This window comes from Lasioglossum baleicum, unplaced genomic scaffold, assembly GCF_051020765.1.
Source record: "Lasioglossum baleicum unplaced genomic scaffold, iyLasBale1 scaffold0831, whole genome shotgun sequence".
In the NCBI taxonomy this organism is placed as follows: Eukaryota; Metazoa; Arthropoda; class Insecta; order Hymenoptera; family Halictidae; genus Lasioglossum; species Lasioglossum baleicum.
In genome coordinates, this window is record NW_027469890.1 from 1695 (window position 1) to 19708 (window position 18014).

At 27.4% G+C, this 18014-nt stretch overlaps 2 protein-coding genes across 2 annotated transcripts; one reads left to right on the forward strand and one right to left on the reverse strand.

Annotated features, from left to right (window-relative positions):
* Positions 1 to 2446: 2446 nt before the first annotated feature.
* Positions 2447 to 7955, reverse strand: LOC143220368 (sodium/potassium-transporting ATPase subunit beta-1-like). Its single transcript, XM_076446028.1, has 8 exons — positions 7820 to 7955; positions 6778 to 6957; positions 6429 to 6545; positions 6065 to 6237; positions 5147 to 5242; positions 4848 to 5013; positions 4074 to 4163; positions 2447 to 2628 (listed from the first exon to the last, which is right to left on the reverse strand). The coding sequence occupies exons 1-8, from the start codon at positions 7953 to 7955 to the stop codon at positions 2447 to 2449; spliced, it is 1140 nt and encodes a 379-aa protein (XP_076302143.1).
* Positions 7956 to 14468: 6513 nt separating this feature from the next.
* LOC143220369 (uncharacterized) lies at positions 14469 to 17098 on the forward strand. The gene is made up of 7 exons (XM_076446029.1): positions 14469 to 14545; positions 15137 to 15555; positions 15632 to 15855; positions 15937 to 15992; positions 16072 to 16291; positions 16362 to 16570; positions 17020 to 17098. Exons 1-7 carry the CDS (start codon positions 14469 to 14471, stop codon positions 17096 to 17098), a joined length of 1284 nt encoding a protein of 427 aa, XP_076302144.1.
* The last annotated feature ends 916 nt before the right edge of the window (positions 17099 to 18014 follow it).

Sequence of the window (18014 nt, forward strand, 5' to 3'; positions counted from 1 at the left end):
AGAAAATTTGGATATCGACGAAAATATTGTTCGTATTAAATAGTCATATAATTTATTAAAAGATTGATAAGTTGTTCAGAATTAATAGTAAAAAGTATATTATTAATTGAATAAATATTCTTATCATTATTTTATTCTCATCAATACGTATTAAATACTTTATAACAAAACTTATGATAATTTTTTCATCGTTTTAAATTTCAAAATAATTTCATAACTTTCATATTAATTTGGGAAATTTAAAACCATTTGTTATTACATTTAAAGTATTATATGCAATAATTTTTTATATAGTAAATAAGTTTATAATAATTTGTCGATGTGGAACGCAAAATTAACTTATGAAATACCTATAGAGTTTAAAAATTATAATTAATTTTGATATCATATTTGTGAAATGTGTCTATGTTATAGAAAGATGGAAAGTTATTGAAAAAATATAGCAAACAATTTTTTATTTATAATTTATTTATTTTCTTTTTAAATTCTATTATTCTATTTTTCATTCCTCATTCAATAATCTCCATTATTACTTATCGGAACATTTTTTCCTTGTTTTCATTGAATTAATAAAAGATATAAATTCAAAAATACGAATAATAAAAATTAAATGGATTAACATAATAAATTTTTCATTTAAATATTATTATAATTCCTCTAAAAAATACATTTAATTTATTATTTAAATATTTACATTTAATTTCTAGTATATTTAACTTAATATTTAAAGAACTGTTACTCTAGGATGATCATATTAAAATGTACACATCATTTTGCATTAATATTGTATTAGAATATAAGTGAACTAAAACATAAAGAAATAAGAATAAAGATTTTTACAAAAATTAATAATTTTTTTTTTTTGTTATTAACAGCATGAAATTTACAATCGTTTGGATATCCATAAAATATCCATAAAATAGAATATTAAAAAGAAATGAAATTGTGCGTACATTTAACTGTTTTACATGTACCAAAATTTACCTCAAATTTTACACTATTATCGCCAGTAATGGTCCATTCTTCGGTATCGTTGTGAAAAACACCGGTGACTCTTTGTACATTCACGAAAGAGTCTATACAAGCGTAAAAGCTCGGTTGATATAATTTCTAATTCCTTATCGTAACTTACATAGAGCACTCAACGATTTCAATGCCATTGATAACAATTAAACGCTGGCAGGAGCAGACTATGTCTTGTAGCTGTCTTTAAATTTTTCACTGTAGCACGACCTATCGTGGATTCTATCGTTTCTCTCGCTGTTTGACGTCGTCGATACTTATTTCCGGTGCTCTTTCACTCTGTCGTTGCCAAACCATGAACCTCAGGGTCATTTTATAATTTACTTCAACCAGAATACAAATGTACTTGTTTGTATCGCAGGTAACGCGTTATAAAACTATTAAATCTGACCGTTCACGCTCCGAGATGAACGTTATAATACGGTGAGATTATGAGAAAAACCGAAAATAATGCGAGCTCATCCCGTTGGCATGTAGCAAAGTCAAGGAAGCCCTAATTCCCGGTACTTGATTTAGGCATTCAGCTCGACTTCACGCTTATCACGCTGACACAGAGGGTAAGAATTTAAAAAAATCATTCCACCTCTCGAATAACGAAAGATAGAAAATGACAATTTCTAACATGTAATAACAATTAAAACCGGAGCGCAACGGCTATCGAAACGCGTCGTCTGTGCAGTCCGAAGCACATGCTATCCATGCGCCTATACAAACATACCGTACGTACAATGGTCTCTTAATGATTAAATTATAAGTAAATAATTACCCATTTCTTTCCCGTGTGACCGCAGTAAGTGCCTTCGACTGGATCGTGAACGAAATCCCGGAGGGCTTTCCAGTGCGACTTTTGCTCGGGCACTCGTTTGTAATCGAACTCGTAGGTACCATTCTGGAATTGCTTACCCGGCACGCTCATTTCGGTGACTATCTTATACGACACTTACGAAACTCTGTCACTCGGGTATACTACGCGAATTTCCGTTAGAACGACGTTTCGGTCGAACTTAAACCGCCAACGAATAAAACAAGCGCGTATGGAGGAGCAGAAGCTCGTATCGTTCAACAATGTTGTACTCCGGTTGAGCTGAAACAGCTCACTATTCTCGCTGTCTCGAAGAGAGCTAAGCGATACCGCGTGTAGCGAAGCTCGGTGGCGCGACCACGATCGGTCGCGGCCCTACGTCTACCGATCGAGTAAGTAGTGGGAAACGCTAAGATATGTCAGAGCCCACACTCGTCGCCTTATGGCTGACTCACACCTAGCTACCAACTCGTTCGACCGGCGTATTGTTTCGTATCAATCGATTAGTTACGCGACAGGTTCGCTCGTCAACCTATCTTATCGGATAGATTATTTGCTAAACCGGATGCCCGGCGCGAACGATAAGTCAATATCTCTCGCTCTTCTTTTCCGCGATATCGTTCAATCGAGATTACCCATTGCTCGATGCTGCGGACCAATTAGTTCATTTTTGCAATGCGTCGAGGCGTTGCAATCGGTAGATTTGAAGATTGGTGCGTAACACGAATCTTCGATTATATTTTCCTTAAGATTGTTACTCGAATGATACGACAGTTCGGGCTGCGCTGCATACATCGTATTTCCTGTTCGTATTAGCACGTCAGTTTAAAACCTTTCTGCGAAAATATAATATTTTCCTCGACGTTTAAAACAGTTACAACTAAATAAGTCCGGCATTGAAAATCTCAGTGTAATGTCATACGAGAGGGCGATCGGCATATATTTATACCGATCGAGCACGTTCTCGTTTATGGAAAATGCTACTTAAAGATCGTTGGTCTTCTAGTCTACGATAAATATTAGTTGATAATTATACCGACGGACGAGTGTTTATGGAAATTGCCAATTGAATCCATGCTGTCCAGTGTGATTTATTAATGAGCCGTTATTGCAGATGACAGCTTTTCATATGTGCGTTTCAGCTTTTTACGAAGGACAGACTCGTAATTTTTGATTATCACCTGCAAGTTGTTAAATTGGTAAAGCAAGTACAATTTTTTCTTATAGCCATGTTCAAAATATAAAGTGTATTTACAATTTAAGCAACTTTGTTTATAGATACTTTACCGCGTGATATTCTCAGTTATCCTACACTTGGAGATTATTGACATATGTCGTCAAACAGCAATTTACTAATTTTTGTACCGTCCTGTTTATTGAAACGATATCAAATGATAAATCGTAAGATAGTTTAATTTGAATTCATGGTCATATTAGATCTTATCTTCAAGATTATGCAACCATGTGCAGATTAAAGGCTCCCAAGGTCACGCTATTTCACGTGTTTCTTGTCATAAAATATATGAAACATGTCGATGATTCCGCTTTACTGTAAATTGGATTTCACACATTTTAATAGTAATGATCCTTTTCTTGGAAAGCCACGTAAAAGGTTAAATGATATTCGAGTTAAATGACAAAAATTGCACTACTTGATTTATATACTAATCAGAAGTAATTGTCACGATATACGAGTAATTCCTTTAGTTGAGAAGTTATATAATTATGATTACTTCAATTATATTCTATTATATATCAAATTATATAATATATAGTTTCATATACTTTGCGTTTGCGCATTAATTGTTATTGCAGACTGAAATATATAAAATAGGATAGGAAACTTTATCAAACAAAATGTCTTAAAACGTACGAAATGTAGCTTTATAAATTGTTATATTTCGTTGAATATAGAATATTCATTAATTAATCTGCGAATATATTCCATCATATACAATTACATATTTTTAGGACTTTTGTTTCTTTAATTTCTAGGATTATTTGTGCTTTTTTCTCCTTAGAGATTCTTCGTTGTAATAACGTAACAAAAAGGATTCCTTCTTCGCATTTAATCTCTTCACTTTCATATTCTCACTGAATTAATATTCTGTTCCGCTTTCTATAGAATAACAATCAATTTCCACTAGTGCTTCTCTTCGACAGCTAAATAACTAACTCTTCATGATCTATTGAAAAATGGTATAACTAAATCGTTAGGAAATAAATTGTTAGATATATATATATTTACTTATTATTATTTGGAAGTCTAACGAGTTACGAGAACGTTGCTCTATATTAAAAGCCCACAGCTGACACTCCACTGTCACTAGTATATTTGCTGTAATAATTTTCAATATTTGAGTAAAGGACATATAAAGATCACGACTACTATAGCACGATTCTACATCTTTGGATCGCTGAAGATTTGTGAAAATATCTTCCCACAGAACTGACCTTGACCAGTTTTTTTGAAGCTCTATAGTCATTTCTTTTCTTTTCTTTTTCTTTTTTTTTTGCATGATTGCATCGACTTCTATTCATCGAGTGAACCAACGTCGTTTGAGAAATCATAGGTCGAAACTCAAAACGATGTTAAACTTTGGTTCATCTTAAACCAATCTTATTATCATATCTTTATATTGTATGTAAAAAAAATCCAATTTTTCTTTTTATCAAAAAATTATAATTTTCCTCGAGAAATATATAACTATCCTGAAAAACAATATTGAAGTTTCAAATAGAGGAACAGCATTGAAATAAAGCTGAACATCGTTTTCTATAGTTCCTTAAGTAACGTTCTTGCGCTCAATGAGTACAAAATAATACAATTATGAACAAAAGTGGTCCAGTCAGCTTTACAAAGAAGATCCAAATGAATTTTGCGGACAGTCTTTTTCATAAACCGTTATCGATTCAGATTCACCAGAATCATGCTATGGTGGTCGCGATATATGATTTTTGTACACCCTGTACATAGACAATTTTCATACGTTTAATTCCGTCGTCAATGTTTAATACTCACGCGTTAAATTTTTGAATTCTAATGCAACTACGGGAGATAGGTAACCCGATTGCCCGGTAAATGGGAAAAACTGAATTGGAAATCCAGGACTTGGTATGTACTCTATTTCTCCTATGTGATCCTTATCGACATTATTTGCTCCGTCACACGACAACCAAACGTTAGACTTGAATAAAATAATCGATTAATTTTGCTGATTAAACCATTCAGAAAACTTTACCTAAACGTTATCGTGTTTTGAAATTGATATTACCATCATCGTCAATCATAATCATTAGAAATAAAATGCTGAATTAAACCTTTCGAGATTCGTGTATGGCTCTTTTCAATGTAGTTGGCATACTCTCCGGCAATGTCGACGTGTGATTGTAATATTCAGGTATCCAATCGAATCTCTGTAACATATACATAACATATACAGTGTGTATAATTTATCTAGAAACATGTAAATATCTTGGAAAGTATAAGTATCGGAAGTAAATATTTCAGACGAAAATTTCAGAGTACGAGGGATATTTAAATTGTTTGTATTTATGATGACCTTTATTATACTTATGATGACCTCGAAAAACTTTGTGGAAATTACGTTTAAATGTATTAATAGAGATTACAATTAAAAAAATATTGAGAAAAGTATTTTCAATTTACTAATGACTGTAAACGTTACTTCGAATTAGTTAAAATACAATATAATGATATATGTAATAACATTAAAAAAGTGATTAATATTAACAAAACAAATTTATAACTCATTGAACAGTTATGGAATTATGCTGAATATTATTTAAAAGAGCTTAGTTTCTTAGCTCTTAAAAGATAAGAGAAAAATATAAAAATATAACTTGAAGAAATTTTTTAATTAACGATTAATTAACGTTTAATTAAAATTAATTAATGTTAATTAAAATTATCGATTAATTGACAATTTGAAAGTTTTTCGACATTTTATTTAGGTATCAAAAAAATTAAGTAAAATATATTCCCTGACTTTTTTACAAATATCTTTTCCGATTTCCTTTATTCGATATTAATAGTGGCTTTTATAAAAATATGTAATTATCATACTATTTTTATTTTCACTTTATGTATTTCAGGGAAACCAAACAAAGAATACAATAGATTTTAAACTACTATTTTCTTTCTTAACTTTTACCGGTAAATGTACATATGTACGTTTATTTAAGTACAATGCAAATGTAGTAGCATATGAAGATTACCTTATTAAATTTAATAAGAACACAAGGTTGTAGTGGTTTCGTATATCCATAAGGTGGTTTACTACATTTCCCAAGTTGTTCTATATCAAAATAGCAAGGCTTTCCACCGTTACTCGAACTTGCATGTTTGTCATGACAATTTAAATCATAGTCTGACAAACTTTTGTGATACTCTGAGATAGCGAATTCAGTATTAATGATTATTTTATAAATAAAAGCAAATCATAGACAGAAATATGTCATATTATAATATAATATTAATCTCAATTATATTACATATGACAGGATAACATTACAACTAATAAAATACAATAAAATCATAAAATCGAATTTGATATTATTCCAATATTTGTGATAGATGTACCTTGAAGAAAATCAGTCAAGGCTTGAATATGTCTTTCTGGTCTAGTGCTGCTAGTCAAGTTACTCACTGAAATGATGGGTGATGCAGCCGATATGCTGTTCGGTTTAAAAACTATTCCTTTAAAAACATTTCATTTAATATTATTGCTTATTTATTAATCATCGAGCAATCCAACGCTACTCTTTTAATTTATTTTTCAATGAATTAATCTCTAACAATAGAATACACTCATTGCTAAGATATTATGCATTTATAATTTAGACAGAAACTTTTTTCCTTATTCCTATTTACACGTTGCCGAGTACTTCTCACTTAATCATTTTATTTTCAAATTTTTGCAACTGCATACCTGGACTAGCAAATGCTGAACGCGGAAGACGCATAGTGTTTCTAAAGGCAGAGGATAGACCAGGATATTGGAAAAACGGTTTATCCATCTCAGAAATATAATCTAAGCTGATCTTCATTTGTAAACCAAATATAAATCCCAAAACGGTGTAGAAGCACAAGTAAAATACTCCTAGTTGACCTAAATTTAACATTTTACGTTTTACTTTAATATGTTCCATGATGATGGAAGGTCATATTTCTCCATGAAGCATAACAAAGCATTCGAAAAACCGGATGTAGCTAAATTAATACGTTGCATCGGCCATTATATTAATTTTCAAGATGGTATCATGAAGTTTTATTCTCTCCAAGCTATATTAAATATTTATTAACAAAAACTCGGAGGTTATTAGATTTTAATATGGAACAGAAATGGAAAATATTTTAGCATGAAACTTTTAATATTGATATTAATACTTATTATTTAATATATATATATATTTTGTTATGTTATTTACAATTTTTAATATCGATATCAATATTAGTATTAATATTAATGTTAGCATTAATATCAATATTAGTATTAATATTAATGTTAGCGTTAATATCAATATTAGTATTAATATTAATGTTAGCGTTAATATCAATATTAGTATTAATATTAATGTTAGCGTTAATATCAATATTAGTATTAATATTAATGTTAGCGTTAATATCAATATTAGTATTAATATTAATGTTAGCGTTAATATCAATATTAGTATTAATATTAATGTTAGCGTTAATATCAATATTAGTATTAATATTAATGTTAGCGTTAATATCAATATTAGTATTAATATTAATGTTAGCGTTAATATCAATATTAGTATTAATATTAATGTTAGCGTTAATATCAATATTAGTATTAATATTAATGTTAGCGTTAATATCAATATTAGTATTAAATATTAGTATGAAAATTAATATCAATATTAATATTAATATTAATTTAATATTGTAATAGAAATAGAAAATGTAAGCTAAATGACAATATTATTATTAATTATTATATATGTTACCCCATTCTTTTGCTGTTCTGTCGAGGAATGCTTTTCGCTCTTTGTCCCAGATAAATCTCAAGAAATTTCCAAAAGGTCCTAAATCGGGTCTTGGTATTCGACTTCTATAATATTCTTCATCGTGTAATATCACCATTACGAGAATTGATCTGTATCTTTAACAAAGATGTATTTTCCTTCTTAAGTTAGTTATATTGACTCATCTTGATTATGCATTTATTTTTATCTAACTTCAACAAGATCAGTATTACATGAATTTATTCAAGCTTGAGTTCGAAAACAATCGATGTACACTGTGTCCAGTTTATCTGGAAACGTATCAATATTACGAAAGATACAGATAGTACACAAAAATATCTCGGACAGAAATGATAAGGCTCTAGTGTATACATTTGATTACTACATTTTTTAATCTTACGACGACCTTGAAAAATATTATGCAGTTTGCATTTAGATTCTTTGACAAATATATATTCTTGCGATTAATATAGGATGAACCGGAAATCGTAATACAACCGAGTAGGAAATAATTCTACGTTAAAAAAGCAAATCTAAAATCGTGAAAAAAAAATATCGTAAAAGATAAAAAATATTTTTTTATTTGAAACTTTGTTGTCGAGAAATCGACTTTGAATATTTACCAAGTGCACTTAATTTTGGCTTAAATGGATGGACTATCAGTATACCAGCTTATTCAGTGAATATTGTACACTGGATGCTCGGTTAAGTAGAAATGGAGAAGTATTCCACAAGAAATGAAAATTAACAAAGAAATATTAGTATAAAATTTATTTAATATAGACGGAATTACTAAGTAATATAAATTACTAAGGAAATTACTAAGTAATTTAAATAGTTTGTCTTTAAATGTGATGGTAGGAAAAATATTCAAGTCAAGTTGATTCTTTTCAATACGACCTTGAATCTTTTATTTATAATATATTATAGCTTTATAAAGATTAACTTAAAGTCTTGAAAAGAAACATGCAAAATTTATGCACAGGTAGGGTTTTGAAAGCGTTTTGATAGATTTCTATTTAAAAATTTAAATATCACCTTCATAAAATTTTCCAAGATTGTTGCAAGGTCAAATGAATATAGACATTATATTATGGATATCATTATAATAACATTATATCATATTAATAACATGATTATAAGCATTATATTATGGATATCATTATAATAACATTATATCATATTAATAACATGATTATAAGCATAACTATTGGTTACAACATAATTAATGACTTCAATTAATATTTATTGTACAATATCTCTTAGTAATAAAATACTTATTATAGTAAAATTAATATAAAAATATATTTAATTTCTGTTCTTACTGTTTTTAAAACACATAGCAATTACCAGACTCGATACCAATATAGGACTATATAATCAAAAATAAAAAAATGTTTGCTAGATTAGTATAATATTTTTTAATATATTTTCTTCTGATTTGTTGCATGATTAAAAATTCCTTCCCTCTGATCGCGGATCCGAAGAATGAATCTGCTAACTACACGTAAAATAATATGCTGAAGAATAACTCGTGTTATCTGTCTTTAGTTCTTCTGCTTGCAAATAAGTATACGTATTAATATTTTGATTTTGTGATTACTTCTTTTGGTCATTTGATTATGTTATTACAGCTCCTTGAATTTTTATTGTAATATCAAGCAGAATGTAAAATATTCTACGTAAAAGTATGATAATTTTAAATATAAATAATTTGATGAATTATACATTCGTTTTCATAAATCTTAATTCTGTTTTTAATCATTTTTTCACGTTATTCAAAATAACGGAGATATTTCTAATAATTTGCTGTATAAACTTAGTCTATTATACAAAGATTACATCTGTTAAAATTCTTATTTTAAAATCAATTTCAAAATTTAAGCAACAAATTTTATACTTTCATTAACCGAATTAAAGTAATCATGCTTATATTAGAAAATTTATAACGTAAATTTATGAAATAAAATTAATATCTTGAATAACTTGAATTTGATAATGCTATCGTGTATTGTAATGAATATTTCAAATATATTTAGATATATCTGGTCGAAAATATTTCAGAGGTATAATAGTCAGAGATAAAATGAAATACAATTGAGAGATTCTAATAACGATAACATATAAAATTTTATTCCATATCGTTTATCGATATTTGCAAACGTAAAGGTATAAAGATAAAAATAATTAGAAACAGGATAATAGCAAAGTAGTAAATAATAAAATAAATTGTAAATAATAAAAGATATAGTTATAAAGATTGTACTATAATTTTTCGTATAATGGAATATTACATTTGTATTACTACTTGAATTTCAGGTTTGTTTATCCTTCCTCGTAATTGTTACCACTTTCCTAGGAGTTATCAATTTCTATTACAATTACAACTTGCTTTGTGTAGCACGTTGATTGCTACACCGATCACCTCAGACCAGAAATTGTTTCCTCGATGAGGTCATGGTGGTTATCAGTGTCAAATGTTTAAAATCGTCAATATAGAAAGAACATCGTCGACTAAATAATTTTGAATATTATAGGTAATTCAACAATTTTATTTTAATTTTAGAATAATGAAAATACTCTTGTGGCCTCCTGTGGAATATGCAAATATAGCGTGTCAGTCAACGTGTTGAAGGTCATCTCAGCCCAAATATACCATATTCCAAACAAAAGAAATCAGAGTGATGTGAAGTATGCCGACATAACGTCGTATTACGTAATTGTTACGGTATATTAATGCACAAACATTTATCAACTTTATATTGTAATCAACATCACATAAATTCAATAAGCATTATACGCCTAAATGGAGTAAAACAAAATAAAGGAAGAAATGGTAAATAAATTTTAAAAAATGATCGAAATTACCATCGTCAAGATAAAGTTGAAAAATGAATAAGCATTTCAGTTGTCTGCATATATATTTATAGTAAAATACATTAACAGGTTATACATTTTTTTATTTAATTAAGAAATCTGGAAACTTGTTGATAATATTAAATAAATAAATAAAGAATTTATAACTTATACGTTTAATTTTAATTTCCATAACACGTTTATATCATGTTTTCATTCATATCGATATTTCATGAAAACTTATTTATTGTGCTTATTGACATTTTGTAATGCATCATTCATAACCATAATTGACAACAACAAATTCTTCCTATTTGGAAGAAAAATGACCGACTGCTGAATTTCAAATACAATTTCTGCTCGTTTTTTCATATTCTATAAGAATTACAAAAGTATCGATAAAAGATGAAGTAACAAAAAATAGTTACACCGGTAGATTGAAGTTGAAAATGTTCCTTATATACAATAATATACCACAATATAACTGAAGTTCAATCAATGAAATGAATCAAAAGATGTAAACAAATGCACGTGATGTCTATTCAGGTTGGACAGGGTCGCATTCGCAGTTTTAAGATAATATAGAATAAAAGTTGCTTCTCCAAACGATATTTAATCATAATTAAGGATACTATTAATTATTTTAAATATACATAATCATAAGTAATGTAGTAATATTGGTGTACATAAAAATAATAATGTATATATACACATATATTTACTTATTTATTTAATTTATATAATTTAATAAGTTTATTATTGTATATAAATATATTTATTATTATTTATAATTATATATATATAATAACAAATATATAAATAAAACCACAAAATATTTGTAAACATTTGTAGGCGTCAATAAGGTACGTTGGTACAATAATGTAGTCGTCCCTGACATTACGGTTTGACTAGTGTCTGTTAGCCAATGGCTGAAGCGGTTGTATTCATCACGTGCTTGGTTTGTTTATCTGCACTGATTCGTCTCGTTGAACGAACTATACCTACACATCTTACTTTCAACGAAGAAATAATGTCCCATTAAATGACCAACCTCTTGATTTATTCGCTGGCAAAGATAATCTTGTATCCAAAATAATTGCTTTCATTCGTCCAATATTTTTCCAAAGTATTCACAATTAATCATCAGTCATAATTGTTTGGTTCAGTAGTGAACAATAATCGTATTCAATGCAAAATGCTATACAAAACGCATTGTAAGTACATAGTTAAATTATTTCTATGATTTCTCACGCGAATTACAAGTTTATTTAATTTGTTCGTCTTTCACTTTTAATACTTTTGAATGTTACTTTACAAGTACCAAAATTACAACAATGAATATGAGGGTAAGAAATTATGTAGAGGTAAGAAATTTATAGTCAACATTCTTGTATTTACTGTAGGTGATCACTGAATAATGATACTTTTTTACAACGTAGTACATGCAAAGTACAATTATAGTTACAACATACTTTGCATGTTGTTTATAAAATATTGTATTTAGATTTTTATGTAACGATAAAATTTCTTGTCAAAACTTATTCAAAGTACATTTTATGTAATGATTTTGTAATTCTAAAATAAAAATTTGTCAATGTGCATCTAAAATTTAAAATTAGATTTCCAATGTATTCGTTATTATGTTGTAGAGAAATATGAAATCATATTTTAGAGTTATCTAAATCTTAATATTATAGTTGTATAAAAATATCACAAAGGATAATATATTGTAGTAAATAATTATATGGAATACAAATTAATTCAACTTATTAACTAATTATATTAGTACTTTAGTATAAATATATTTTAAATTTCAGTTACAGCATTATTAACATAAGCGTATGATATCAATTATGAAGATTGTGTTACAGTGCGGCATTATTATAAAGAAAACAGAAGAGAAAACCGAGGAGTAAGGTGTGCCAGTCTGAAATCTAGCATTAAACTCATCAGCAAGTTTCTTGGCAAATCTGTCTTTACGACTCAAAAATATTAGAATTATAATTAGGAAACATATTTATATAAACGAATAATTACATGAAAACTTCTGACAATTTTTTATTAATTATTAGTTGTAATTCTACTGATAATAAGCATATGTACTCATAATATATTTTATAATTATTAATTATTGAAAAAATGTTATCTAACATAATATTTTGTTACATTCTTTTTTGTATTTAAATATCTTAAATAAAACAAAACCAAACCTTCCAATCAAAAAGAAATAAAAATTTACTTATTTATGATAAGATTTCACAACCTTTTTTTAGCAATTTATTGTTGTATGTGCAATTTATTTTGTAAAAGATTTAGAAAAAACCTGTCTTCAATTAATTTAATGTTATTTATAGAATTATTAGGTGAAAATGTAACTAAAGATATTTCACTAGATTAAAAGAAAATGGGTAATATATAATTCTGAAGCTCTATGGTTTATTATTTAAAATAAAAAAATTAAGTTATTTTTTTATCTACACTAATTTTATTATTATGTAACAAAAATTTTTCTAAAATTAGTAGATATATTTAGAAAATATTCGTCGCGTTATAGACATTATTTATTTGCACGTTTGGATTTTTAAATAAATTTAATAATTTCTTTCAAGTTATATTTGTTTAAGAAGGCGAAGTCTTGAAAAATTCAATAAAATTTTGTTTATTTTGTAATTTTAATGAAAATTTGATTTTCTACAGCGGTAAAATGCAAACCTATTTCAGACTAGGTATAGTTTTCTCATTAAAGTTTTTCTTTTTAACAATTAGTAGTTTTTTTATAAAATTAAAATGTGCATATTTATTTAACTGTTTGAGGAATAGTCATTGATAACTTTTTCATAATTTTTTAAATCATTTTAATATAAAAATTACAATCATCTCCTTGAGCTTCCAAAAGTTCTGGAATTGGATTTTGTCTTAAAAGAAACGAAAAATTTGTCGTTCTCACATGCTCATCAGGTCATCAACATTTGGCCGATATAAGAGTACGTTTTCATGGAAATGGCGCCAGTTATTTGATTTTTTTGAATTTTCAAAGAAGATATTTCGTATTATAATTCTGAAATAATATAAATTCTGGTTAATTTTTCATATAAAAGGTGAACATTTTTAAAGAGAATATAATTGAATAGAATTAATTTTTTGTTAGATTATTATGTAGAAAATATTGTAAAGTTTCGAAAATATTCATAGAGATCAATTTAAATGGAACACTATCAAAGAATAAACCATGTATCTTTTATAAATTTATACAAGAATTTGATTTTCTAAAAGATCACTGTTATGTATTCGATTAAACTCATTATTAAGCTATAATTGATATCTGTATTAACTGATATTACATTTAATTACATAAGTAAATATAAATCAAGGGATAAATGCATACAAATTTAATTACATAAATAAAAATAAAATAAAATTCCTTATTATAAAATATATAAAGTTTTTATAATTAACGTATATAATAATAATATTAAAGAAATACATAAATACACATGAATATATTTTAACTTACAACGGTATAAATAATCCATATAACTTTCTTTTTTAATATTGATTAAGATGATTATCTTTTTAAATAAATATTCGTGAAAAATATTTATGATTATCTTCATAAATTTAAACGATCGTAAGATAATGAATGTAATACCGTAAAGAAGGTTTACAAATTACCATGTTAAATATAGTAGTTATGTGAAAACATGCCTTTAAGTATAAAGTGGCTTGTATCTTGGTTTCATGATTCGCCAGTTTCTGGTAGTTGGATTGTTACGGTATGGCTGATGTGGGCCTAAGTTTAGATGACATAATTAAAAAATCGAAATCGTCAGGAATGAGAAGCAGAGGTGGAGGGTGAGACGTTTTTAAGCAATTAATAAGAAATTTAAACTATTGTGATTGCTGTGTTATCGATTTCTTTATAACCTTAAAGAAATGAGTCTGCAATTATCAAAAAGAAAATTCCTTTCTTAATATTGTCTGGCAATATTTTTAGAAATTTTTCATCGCGTTCATAATGTTCTTTTTACAAATTTTTTTGTAATTATATTAATTTAACAACTTTATTTCATAATTTGAGATTAATAGAAAAACTAATTTAAAATTGAAGAATTTTCTTAATAATGTAAAATATTGTCATGAATAAATTAAAATAAAAAAATTATTTCTTACAAATATACTCTTGGTATTATTATAAAGTGTTATGTATATATTTTTTTATCATTTTATTTCAAATATATATTGTAGATATTATTTGGAGTAAAAAAAAAGTTATAATGATATATGCTTATTGATATCTAATAATACTTTACATAATTACTTACATTCTGCTAATATGAATCATTATAACACTTATTTTTACAAAACATATTCTTAAATGAGCCAGAAAATGTAATTATTATAAATATACAGTTAATTATAATTTTTTTGTCACTTTTTATATAGTGTTCGAAGAGGTATTAATAGGGGTGCACGTGCAAATGGTTCATTAAGAGGACGTGGTTTACAAGTAGTTACTGATGCACGATTTAAAATTATTCAGAAAAATCGAGAAAAACTTACAGATGCCAGAGATAAGCTTGCTGAAATTGCAAAACAAAGTGATGCTAGACTAAAGTTAGATAAAATTCGTGCATCACAGTTCAAAAAAATAGAAACTCAAATACCTGGAATATCTCAAAAAACAGGTCGTAATGGAAGACTGTCTTTATCAACTAATAAAATGCCCCCAATCATGCCACATAATGTGCCACCAAATATTCCAAACAATTATATGCCACCACCTACAAGAGCAGTGGGTTATAGGCCACCTCCACTTACAGAACCCCATTATATGGGAGACATGAACATGGATTTTATTGATGGTATAGAATGATTTGATATACTTGTATGAACTCTATTTGATATACTTGATATATTCATCATCTTTGTATATTTTAGATTATATGATGGAAGCAGCACCTTTAAGAAGAACTGTAAGTAATGAGTATGCTCCTACACTACCACCCCCACCTCCAGCATTCAGTATTAAGCCTGCATCTTCATATACATGGGTAAAACCAACAAGCAGTAATATAATAAGAATTGTACCTTCTCGTAAGCCTGAAGATGATAGAGAACGTGAAAGAGCAAGAGATTATAAAGTTATTGCACGTTTTTCCATGGTGAATTTTATTATACATAATATATCACATTGATTCTTTAATTTTCAACTTGTAGGTATGATACATAATTAATGATTTTAGACAAAACCTGCTTCTCCCTCATATAAAGATGATTGGAATTTTGGCACAAAATCACGGTATGCAGTTATTATTGTTATTTCCAATTATTGTATTCAATTGTTATATGTATCGTTTGATTTAATGCTATTTTTATAGGACTATATTAACTGAAGATACAGCAGATTCAAAATATTATGATTCAAGAAGTCATAGAGATGCTGGAGTGAAGTCAAGATTAGATTCAGTTCCAAGTAAATCGCGAACTATGGGTGTTTTATCTCAATCTAAAACAAGTTCCAGCTCATCATCACAGTCTACTGGTTATCGAATTGTAGTATCAAATTTGCAAGCAAATGTCACTCAAGAAGATATTAAGGTATAATGTAAAAGTATTAAATGTATTTAGTTCTAGCTTAACAGAAGAAGGTAACATCTGTATACTTTAGGAATTATTTGAGGATGTAGGAGAATTGTTAGTATCCAGATTAGTACGACCGGGTACAGCAGAAGTAATTTATAAAACATTGAAAGATGCTACTAAAGCTGTTGAAACTTATCATAATAGACAATTAGATGGACATCCCATGAAATGTCTTCTTGTAAATCCACGACCAAAAAATAATCCAACTGGGCCAGCTGTTAGGTCTCTTACAGAGTAAGTACATTTTTTTATTAGAACAAAATATAATCATTTTTAAATCATTTATACAACGTGGATTAATAACTTTATGAATTTGGAATATTTCCGTTATTTTTAATAATATTGAAAAAATTTATTTATGAAAGTCACATCATCACCAGGGAAGGTATGACATGTCATTGACAATTTTTTTGTAGGTAAAATAGTTTGAAAAATTTCGAAGTTATCTCCATTTTTCCAAATAACATATTATATTTTGTTTTCATTCTCAATTAATGTAACAGATGTTACATAATTTTAAGATCATATAAGATTAAATGAAGAAGTAGGATGGAATATCTTTAAAATGACGAATTAGATGAATAGTTTTTAGTTTAAGTTATTGTGTTCCCTTATATATTTACGCTTTCCTTTAAATTGCTATCTAATTATTCATATATTCATGTTTTTTTATGGTTTTACAGATCCAGAAGAAGTGTTAGTTCAAGTTACGTACAACCAAGTTTAGGAGCAGTACATCGTGCATTGTTCGATGATTCTTAATCAAGTATATCAATTTTAATCAGAAAATGTCATATATAATGGCAAAAAATTTTATTCCAAATATTTATAAAAGTGAGCAAAAGAGAAAAATAGGAAAAGGATCAAGAGATTAAAAGACAAGTAATACATAAAAAATGGAGTTCTGAGTGGAATTTGTATTTATAAAGCATCACGTATCTTATTTTTAATTTGTATATTGCATCTGAATGGAATTTACGTAATAGCAAGTGAATTGAATGTTATTGTAAACAACAAAGACAAGAATGCTTCTTGTACATTTAATATAGTCAAATAAAACAAAAAGCATTTAAGAATTTTTAATATTTCGTTGTCAATGAAATTTTAAAAACTAAAGAAAAATGTTTGTATTATACTAGAGTTGTGAAGAATATATACCAGTTCTTCAGAATTTTTTTTATAGTGTGATGTTTAATAAATAAAAGAAGTATATGGCTTTTTACAGGATATCGTAGAAAGAGGAAATTAGGTGTTACTATGATAGAATATGCTGACTATGATAATAATTTTATTTACTCGGTATAAGATGATCACAATATTATTGTAATTTATAGTTATGAAATATATAAGCTAATACACTATATATGCTATTAATGAAATGCAGTAATTGTGAATTCTTTTGGGAATAGGTATTACACATTATGGAAGGAAATTCGAGCAAGTATTTGGAATTGTTGACGATTATAATTCGACATAGTAAATGGCACATAAATAATTTTATTTCTGGTTACAACTACAATTTTTAAAGAAAATCAAATTCGCGAGACACAACTCGATTTATCTTGCTCATACATCTCTTGATATCTGATATCATTGACGGTATATATTAACGTTATGTACCTTTGTTACATGAAAAACATATACAATTAAGATACAAAATACAATAAAAAATTAATGT